The sequence below is a fragment of the Asparagus officinalis genome, chromosome 3 (assembly GCF_001876935.1).
Source record: "Asparagus officinalis chromosome 3, Aspof.V1, whole genome shotgun sequence".
Taxonomy (NCBI): Eukaryota; Viridiplantae; Streptophyta; class Magnoliopsida; order Asparagales; family Asparagaceae; genus Asparagus; species Asparagus officinalis.
Window position 1 is genome coordinate 99,276,180 of NC_033796.1, and position 9,867 is coordinate 99,286,046.

General features: G+C 37.3%; 1 protein-coding gene across 1 annotated transcript in view; it reads right to left on the reverse strand.

Annotated features, from left to right (window-relative positions):
* LOC109834869 (flowering locus K homology domain-like) overlaps positions 1,633–9,867 on the reverse strand; it is a 13,508-nt gene continuing 5,273 nt past the window's right edge. The window contains exons 3-7 of the mRNA XM_020402886.1: positions 7,052–7,295; positions 3,961–4,109; positions 3,616–3,882; positions 2,961–3,155; positions 1,633–2,058 (exon numbers count right to left, since the gene is read on the reverse strand). Coding sequence (XP_020258475.1) covers positions 1,879–2,058; positions 2,961–3,155; positions 3,616–3,882; positions 3,961–4,109; positions 7,052–7,295 — 1,035 coding nt within the window. The 3' untranslated portion in view covers positions 1,633–1,878. The remainder of the gene's footprint in view (positions 2,059–2,960; positions 3,156–3,615; positions 3,883–3,960; positions 4,110–7,051; positions 7,296–9,867) is intronic.

Genomic DNA, 9,867 nt, shown 5'->3' on the forward strand with positions numbered 1-9,867 from the left:
ACTGTCCACGGAAATAAACTCCATAATATACTTAAAAAGACTTCGATTAATAAAAATAAATTTAAAAAGTCGTACGCACAACAACATCGGTTCGTACAACTACCACGAGTAGAATCATAAATGTGTAAGGAATTTGTTGCATTATGTACTTTGGTGGGCTCAATAGATAATAATATCTAGGGAGCTGGATTAATATGTCAATTTTGACTAGTTTGGTATTCTCCTCGGTGGACTCTGACCACGTTTTCATCACCTTTTATCCGGTTTTCAAAACCAAGCAGGAAACTTAAAATTGAAAATAAAGTTCTATGTTTATTCGCATTGCAAGAAAATTTTAGCAGCAAATCGGGGTCAAATGGTTGATTGGAGGAAAAAAAATGTGTATGCGGTTTAGGTATAAATTGAAAATAAAATGCTATTTACATAAATTGACCATAAATATAAGGTGGTTTCCACGGGAAAAAAAAACCCTATTAATGCTGAATAGACCTTTTCTTCATTACAAGATGGATTAATTTTAAATACAAAATGCACTCAACATAAGCGTTTGTTTATCATTATTTATGACGTCAACGACTGTTGCGAAATGATGAATATCCATTTCGACAAAAACTCTATCGCAACCTACATTGTGGAAAATCTAAGAATCCAACACAGCACGGAAATCAACATGAAAAAGAATAAATAATCCTTTGTTAAAAACAACGAGTATACAAGCACCTATCATTACGTGAAAACAAATTCTCCAATCTTTAAGAGGAGAAAAACAAAAACAAAAGGACATATTAACATCTGCTGATTTTTCCTCAATGAGGACAAGGACCTCCATGGTTATGGGGATTGTGAGTACACCCTGAAGGCCCCGAGGGTGTTACTCGGCCTTTCGGCAGTGACACCATCAGCAGCCCGCTGTTCTCCGACCACCAGTTGTCTATGAGCCTCGCAGCCATGAGCGTTTCGTTAAAGCTCGAAAACACGAGAAACACGAGCAGAATCCTCGCGAAGAATGAACTCATTTCCGGTTGCAGCTGATGACTTGTCGGTCTTGTCGGTCTCTTACTGAGAGGATGTTAGAGGAGATGATGGGTCAGTTGGATGGCAGAATGTGCCGAGGTTCTTAGGCTTATATAATGCAACTGCAACGTGGAAAAGGTCCGTTCCAGCGTTTGGCATGCTTTTGAATTGCATAATCAATCAAAGGTTAATAGCAGACTTTGACGAATGTCAGTACACGGCTTCTTTTGCTTTCAGATTCAATAAAAATTTATTGACTCCGATCAGGTTGTGCTTTCTTAAGGCTGGTTAAAAATGTCCAATTCAAATGAATAGATAAATCAACGTCACGTGAAATCAGGAGACAATGTCAAATAGTAAAACATGGAAAAACAAGGATCAAATAAACGCACGTCAAATAGATGTTCATCAAACAATTACTTTGATCACCTACGGATCTGAAAGCTTCGACTCTTAAAAGCTTTCTTCTTTTGCAACCCACGACCGCATACGAAAACAAACGCCTGTCTAGTTATCTACACAATCTTTCCCCCATATGGGCAGGAGGAACAAATCAGAAACATACCCGCGGATGAGAAATCAAGCAATTTCATATCACCAACTGATACTCGATAGCCAAAGTTGAATGGCGCAAAATGTTGGATTAAAGAGCAAGATAAGAACAATACAAAGCATAGAGAAGGTAGCAGAACATCTAAATGAAATTGACTCAATGAGTTACAGAAAACACAGTTTTCTCAAGCCACAACTGCTCTACATTGTCCCCATTAACCCAAAAAACCTAATGTTCATCTAGGGTTCTAGGTTTAGGTTTTACACTAGATTTATACTGTTAGGAACCTGGATCCAACCACAATTAATGTTCTAGTATCCATAACTCGAGCCATATGAGGATCCATAACCTCCGCCAGGGGGAGCAGCTGGACCAGAGTTGACAGGTGGGGCAGAGTATGATGATCCATAAGATGGTTGGTAAGAGTTATAACCATGGTCAACAGGTGGTGCTGGGTTCTGAGATGGGGCACCGGCTTCAGCCATGAAATTCTGCAGTAAAATGAACAATTGTTTCAGTCAGTAGCATTACAAATTGAATGATACACAGGAGGAAAGACGGAATTTTGAAACCTTATGAGGGTGTAATCACTAATCCCTAAACAAATTTATTAGCACTTGCACCCCTTGAATGTCAGATGCTAATGTTTCTACCGTTTGGTTTAAATGTCACATGGGAAATACTAGGTGCTACATTTTGCCCTGAGTGCCCTCTATATTAGGGGAAAAAGTACCACCCCTGAGATTCAGGTGGTTTAAGTGCTAAAAAATAATTAAGAAGGTTTAATTGGCCACGCCATCATAATTCAGGAGCGTACATGCAATTAACCTTTTTAATAAAAGATGAAAATAAAGAAGACTTTGGGGACAAAATGACACTGGAAGGAGCATGACAGTGGCAGAGCAATAGATACCAATGCTGTCGTTGCAGCTCAAAAACTGATGGAACAAAGGAAGAAGGAAGCAGAAGACGAGTGTTTTTTTACATTAAGCTTCTTTGAAAAGACGATCAGAAGACAGTCATACTATGGAAAGTAATAACATACCATGAGAATTATCTCATAGAATGATGATAAATAATTTTACATTAAATAAATTAGGAACTGCGTTGTCTTAAAATTTTAAGAAAGAATATCACAATATTCCACCATTCAAAAGAGGCCAGGCATGTACAGACTCCAATCGCGACACTAATTTCGTAGCATCTAACCCAGGATGTCAAGCATCAAGGCAAGCATTGATGCCCATCCAACATGAAACACTGACAAACATGGAAGCACTAAAATAACTGAGCATGATTTAAGGCATATGACAGCAGAGGTAGCTTGCAAAATAAGAGCCAGAACAGAAAACTGCAAGGATAAAATAATAATAATAATAATAATAAAACATGCCTGTATCAATTGCTGAGCAGTTTGAACTTGTGTAGCACTCCCATTAATCTCAACAGTCATCTCTCCAGGCACGCCTTTTGTTTCCTGTATTGTGATGGTTGCCCCACTGGCTCGACGGATATAACTAATATTTGCACCTGACGCCCCTATCACAGCATCAGCAAAGGATATTGGAACTTGCATGTGTTGCGTCACCTTTAAGATTCACCACCAATGAATCAGGTTCAATCAGGTTCAATCAAGTACAATCATACATGGAATGTTTTAAGTGATAATTCTTTCTAAAGTTTCTCGACAGTAATAAAATGAACAGCTTATTGCATATACACCTCCCTATAATCCCTATACTATGAGGCAGTAGCCTCTTATTCCCATAAGCTATTTTATTAGCACTTACTCCCCTGAACTCCAGATAGTATTATGTCTCCTGTTTGGTAGAGACGTCATGAGGGAATCCCATGATGATGTATCACTTTTTGCTTTTAGTTTAACCAGTATAAGACTAATTTTTGCTCTCTAAATTGAGGGCAAAAAGGAACCTAAGTTTCAGGGGTGTAATTGTGTTAAGTGCAAATAAAATAGTGTTTGAGGTCTAAATAGTTGTACCACCATAGAATAGAGCATGTATTAGCAAACTAACCCCGAAAAGAAATACCTGATTGACTAGTTGTTGACCATGCTGAGTACTTGATGGAGGACCCATGGGTGGTACATCTCGGCCAAATGTCGATATACCATAGTGTGGTGTCTTTTCATAGGAAGGCAGGTCAGGGGGAGGATAGAAATTATCATGTGGCCTTGGAGGCATAAACTGAGGATTTCCACCAAAACCCGGACCTGCAGGATTGGGAGGACCTTGAGGGTGAGAGGGGCCCCAAGCCTGTGGCATATTTTGCTGCACCTGCGACATAGACCTTGACATCTGCAAGAGAGATTGATGATTACCAGTAAAAGAAGCGAGCTTGCCAGAAGTCAAAAGGGGAATAAAAGGACAACTTACATTGATTTCAAATGTTGGAATCACACTTTGATCAACAAGAAACTTCCTTAAATGAGAAGCAATTAGTTCCAATGCTTTATGCATTCCAGCGGGTTCTCCCTGTATTTCAACAACTTTATCCTCTGGTAAAGCAAAAGGCGGTACATCATCTGCACAAGCACCATGTATTAGCAAATAAGTCAAAATAATTCTGTAATTAATTAAGGCGTAAGCCGCGTAACATCAAACAATAGTTTATCCACTCTCAATTAACATAAAGGAGAGCTACAATAACCTTCGCAGTCTTATAGGATAAGTATTTACTTGTTGCCCATGTTACCAGGGTACTTCTAATTTGAAGCTGCACCCATACCCGACACGCACACGTACCCATACCCAAACACCTTGGACACTCCTTGCATATATGCATACATTTTTCAGGAATGTACTCAATTAAATAATACATGTTTGAATTTAAAACGCTTGTCATATATTTTTTGGACATATATCCTCCACTTCTTCAAACTTCTTTGACATAGGTCAGCTTCAGGATTATGATTATAAAGGGTCATTTGGATATCTAGTCTAGAAACGAGTATTTTTCTAATTTATAATCCACATAATAAAAGAAACATAATAATGTTATAGGAAATTTAATTCTCATCTTTGTTCTCATATAAATTAATAAATTATTAATTCCAACGTATTATATATGTGTATATAAATATTTATTCAGCAGTGTTCCCCTACCGACCTTTTACAAATTTTCCATGTCTCGTATCCATACTGGTACCCATACCTGTGCACCATAGCTTGTTGCACTATCCGTTAATTTATCACTTCCTTTTTCCTCCTTTCTTTTTCCAAATCCCTTTTTCTGTTCTGGAGAGGAGCCACTAGGACTAATCCCTTGAACAACCTTCACAAAAGTTCTCAAATAAACCTCCAATTGTAACCCTGCCTCTTAGTTATTAAACCCTATTAATTAATTGAATATAAATTGTTATTTATTGTCTTACGTGTTATTAACCTTTCTTTCTTGTGGAACAAAGGACTCAGACTTGAGCCTCAGATTCCCAAACAACTCCCATCTCTTCACCACCAGGCTTATTATTATTGTTATTATTATTCTCTTTTAGGAGAGAGAATTGTAAGACAAAATTTCATTATAGCAATTCATATTATAAAGAGAATTGATAGTTTAAAATCTACACTATATCATAGCAAATAATTTGCTTGCTATTTAATCAAGTTAATAAGTTAGTCTTTCATCTCACTGTTCCAAGAAAATCATGAAGATTGTCACTTGCCAGCATATAAATATCCAATGTTTTCAAACTTTTGGATTTTGTCTAATTTTCCTGAGCTATAAGATTTTTTTCCATAAAATTTTAAATAAAATTGGCTTTTCTCTTAATTACTTGTAGGGTATGCAGACCTCAATGGCATGGGGACACAGAAAGCTTTCTTAGTCCAGACCTACGAAAACCTCAACACGGCTGATTTATGTCTACGAGCTCGAATTTTGGTGACAAGGGACCAGGAAATTGAAACTCTGCTAGACACAAAAGACATCCTATGGATTTCAGCACGGTGATAACTGATATACATAGCTAATAATTGCCATCTATGGGACTGGCAGCCTCAAGCTGGCAGAGAAAATGTATTACAACTAGGAGAGAAGCTAAAAGAGGACCAGGAAGACGCAGCAAGGCAGGATGTCAAGTAAGCATCTGCCACTAGAGAATCATAATAAAAGAAATTGAGAAACAGAGATCTCTATATTTTTCATCGTATCTCACTCCCTTCTTCAGATAGCCAATCATAGCCATGGCGTAGGACTATAGGCAGTAGAGTTAAAACACAAATAGCAACTTTAGAAAGGGGTTTAGGAAAAGGACAGCTTGGGCCATATTTCTCCCTCGAGGAAATTTAGGAAGAGATAAAGAGAGAAACAGTGATCAGCAGTGTCCATTAAAGGGATCAGTTGAAGACACCACCAATGACGAGATAATTACAAAGAAACATGAGATGATCACGAGAGCCGCAAGGCAAGTTAGGAGTATTGGAACCTGAAATCATTGGGCGGGCAGGTTTAAAGAGTAATTATTCAACTACGCATGCATGTGATTCCGGATCTTAGTGTTTATAATTATACTAGTCACAGAACATGGTGTTAGTATGGATACAAAATACAGAGATACCCATAGTCACACAAATATAGAAAATAAGACTCTTCCTAGGATTTCCTTGAGGAAGAAAATATGGCCTACGTTTTCCTCTTTTCTTTTCCCCGTTTTTACCCCTTTCATAAGTTGCTATTTCTGTTTTAACTCTGCTACCTGTAATCCTATGTCACGGCTATTATTGGCTTATATAAGAAAGGGAGTGAGATAAGGTGAAGAAAAACATAGATATCACTTTTTCTCAATTTCTTTTATTATGTTTCTCTAGTGGCAAATGCTAACTGGATTTCCGTCTTGTTGCGTCTGCACAGTCCCCTTTTAGCTTCTCTCCTAGCTTTCAGTCACTAGCATCTAATGTCACCAGATGTGACACGCTAAAAGAGAAGAATAAAACATAGGAAGAGCATGGTATCATTGAGGTGGCAGTGAGCCTGGTCAACATACGAAACTGCAGAAAAAGAGTTGTTGAAGGTGCAGAAACCTCATCATATGATAACCAGAAAACCACTAACTTATGAAGCACTCATTGTCTATTAGATGAAGCATTATAGAAATGCTAGTATTATAGACTAAACACCAGTAGAGCAAGTACTCAAGAAAAGCCTGCCTCCATCATTTCAACTCGCTCAAATGATTAGGATAGCCTTCTACTGATTTTGTCAACCTATAAATTGACCAAACATATGTCCCATAAAGCAACAGCAGGTGAAAAATATTAATGGTCATAATATGAAAGAGAAGTTAGTCTCAAAACATTCCCTTAGCCATGACTAAACATATGATAACGACTGACTTATAATAATACACTGTCTTGGAGAAAATGTAGACAAAGCAAGGTGAAAAGTGAAGGACTTATTTCATCGGGAAAAATAGATTCTAGGAATAAAAAATAAAACAAAACAGAACCAAGTCATGACTAAACATACCGATAACACGAACAATACAGTTTGAAGCTTCTTGAATGGATTTTATCGTCGATCCATGCTTTCCTATCAAGGTTCCTGTTTGAGTAGCTCCTGCAAGCAGTCTTGTTACTGCCGGATTGCCACCAGTTTGTGGAGCCCCTGCTTCCCCATCTAAACCATCAATTACTCGTTTATGAATCCTTAGAAGGCCATCCATTGCAGGAGAAATCATACGATCTGGTTCCTCTTTTGCTGAGATCATTACCTTTTGAAATAATAAGGTAACAAACAATCAGCTACAAGCACAGGAGTGAGAAAACATTCTGTATGTGTGGGCTTGTTGAAGACAAGTATCGACATGCATTTAAATGAGTAATGCTACACCCTACACATTACTAATTACAAACTAAACAGAAGATAGAATAAGAGAGATCAAATAATAACATAATGTCAACATAACCAAACACATGCATTCACATGCATTCACACAGATTTACACTACAACATACATATTACTAACTACAACTAAACAGAAAATAGATTCAGAGAAATCAAAAAACACGTGTGGACAGCATTTACATTGATCATACTATACATTACTAACTATAGCGAGACAGCATTTACATTGATCATACTATACATTACTAACTATAGCGAGACGGAAGATAATATTGGAGAGACGAAATAACATTATAATTCAAATGCAGTACGACTCACTAAGAAAGAAGAAGCATATTGTTAAAGAATATAATCCATCCCACAACCTTCTCAATCATAGTTTCCTTTAAAAAAACTATCATTAAGATTAATAGAAGCAAGGTTTTAAATATCAGTTATTAGGGATTTATCGGACGGTCAAAATCCTTATCGGATAGCGAAAATCGGGGATATATCGCGGATATATCGGGGATAAGTAGTATTTATCGGAGTGATATACTGGATGGTGTATATATATAATATAATAACCAATAAATATAATCTAATCATTCTTAATGAAATATAAACGTCAGCGGAGGTGAGCTTCGAGGTTGGGGAGGCGAGTGACATTGGCGGAGGTGAGCTTTGAGGTTGGGGAGGCGAGCGACGTCAGCGAACGTGAGCTTCGAGGTCGGGGAGGCGAGCGACGAGGTCCACAAAGTTAGAGGGGAATTGAGATCTTGAGCTCGATGGAGTTCGAAGAGGCTTGGAGGCTCAAAGAACAACATCACAGAGATGGAGAGAGATTCACGAAGGATTAGGACTGGACTTGAAGTTAGAAACATCATTTTATTAACAAAAGCAGGTTGAGTCGCGTTTAAGAACTCACTAAGTAACAACTCATTACCCAACAATTCAACTCAAAACTCACGCCAATAAAGCTGATATTTTCAGGCTCCCTTATTGGCTGATAAGTGTCTTTATCGCCGATAACTCGTCGATAAACCCATAAAAACAATAACCGATTAAAATTCATACTTATCCTAGTGGAAAGCTCCCAAATCCGATAACTCGGCGATAATAGCGGATTATCGGCCGATATTTAAAACCATGAATAGAAGAAAAGATTTAAATTAAAAAAAGACAACAAAAAAGCAAGAATGAATCCCACAATCAGAGGACAAAGTAATGGAGCAAAATATGGATGAACACTGTAAATGCACAATCAAGAAGGATTGATTATCAAAATTTATCAACTAAGGAATTACAATATTTAACAGGAGAAAGCATGACCGATTATGACGATCTTCATTTCCAGATCTTAAAAGTTATTTGTGAAATCTTGTGATGAGCATATATTTCCAATTCTTAGTTGATGATAGGGGTTGACGGACATTTAATGACTCTATCAAGCGGACAAATATATACTTGTTCATCTAATTCATTAAAAAACAAGATGAAGAATTCTTCATAATTCCATTTACATCATATTAAATAAAAATAAAGATCTATGTCCATGATTTTCAAGAAGAAAATGTATGTTATCAGTTTATGAAGCGCAGACCACATGGAAGGAAATTTCAAAAAGTTAGTTGTAAATTGTAGTTAGTTGTAGATTAGAATTTCGCTCAAGCTACTATTTAGATGAACAGAGAAGATGTAACCAAATTACAAGTAAGAACGTATCCAACAGTCAAAGACAGTGTTGGAGCAATAAGTGCACAATCAAGAAGGCTTGATCAAAAAAATCTATCAAATAAGAAATTATACTATTTGAACAGAAGAAGGCATGAACCGTGACAAAGATGATGACCTTCGATTCTGAATCTTAAAAATAAAATTGTTAGGTTTGTAGCGAGCATATATTTCCAGTTCACGACTTCACGTCAAAGATCTTTGTCAAAATCAAGATGCTAACACCTAAGGAGCAAAGAAAAGGACATGTCACTTGCATTAGTGGCATCCTCAAGAAGAGGACAACAGACATTACCTTTTGGCCTCACGAGGCATAAAAGAACAAAATCTGACCCAAGTGGCTAATAAGAAAAAGGCACAATTAATGCAGTCCATGCACAATGTTTCATAAAGAGATCAATCCCTGATTCAAATCATGCGCTCAAGGTACTAACTTGAATTTTGCTATATTTGGTACATTGTCGATTACTCCTTTTCCAGTTTTCCCAAGGAAACTTGAAGCTGTAAAAAAGTAATACTGCTATGGTTCAGAATTGGGCTTGAACCAGGCCGATCGAATTGAAGAGGACTTGGCACAGGCTTGACTCCATAGTCCCAACCAAAAAATGGGTACAACTTGTGCTAGTAAGAAATTATTGCGAATAATTTCTTGAAAGTACCAGCACCCATGTGTTCGCCTAAATCTGGCACATTCCTAACCCTAATTATGCTAGTGTTTTTCAATT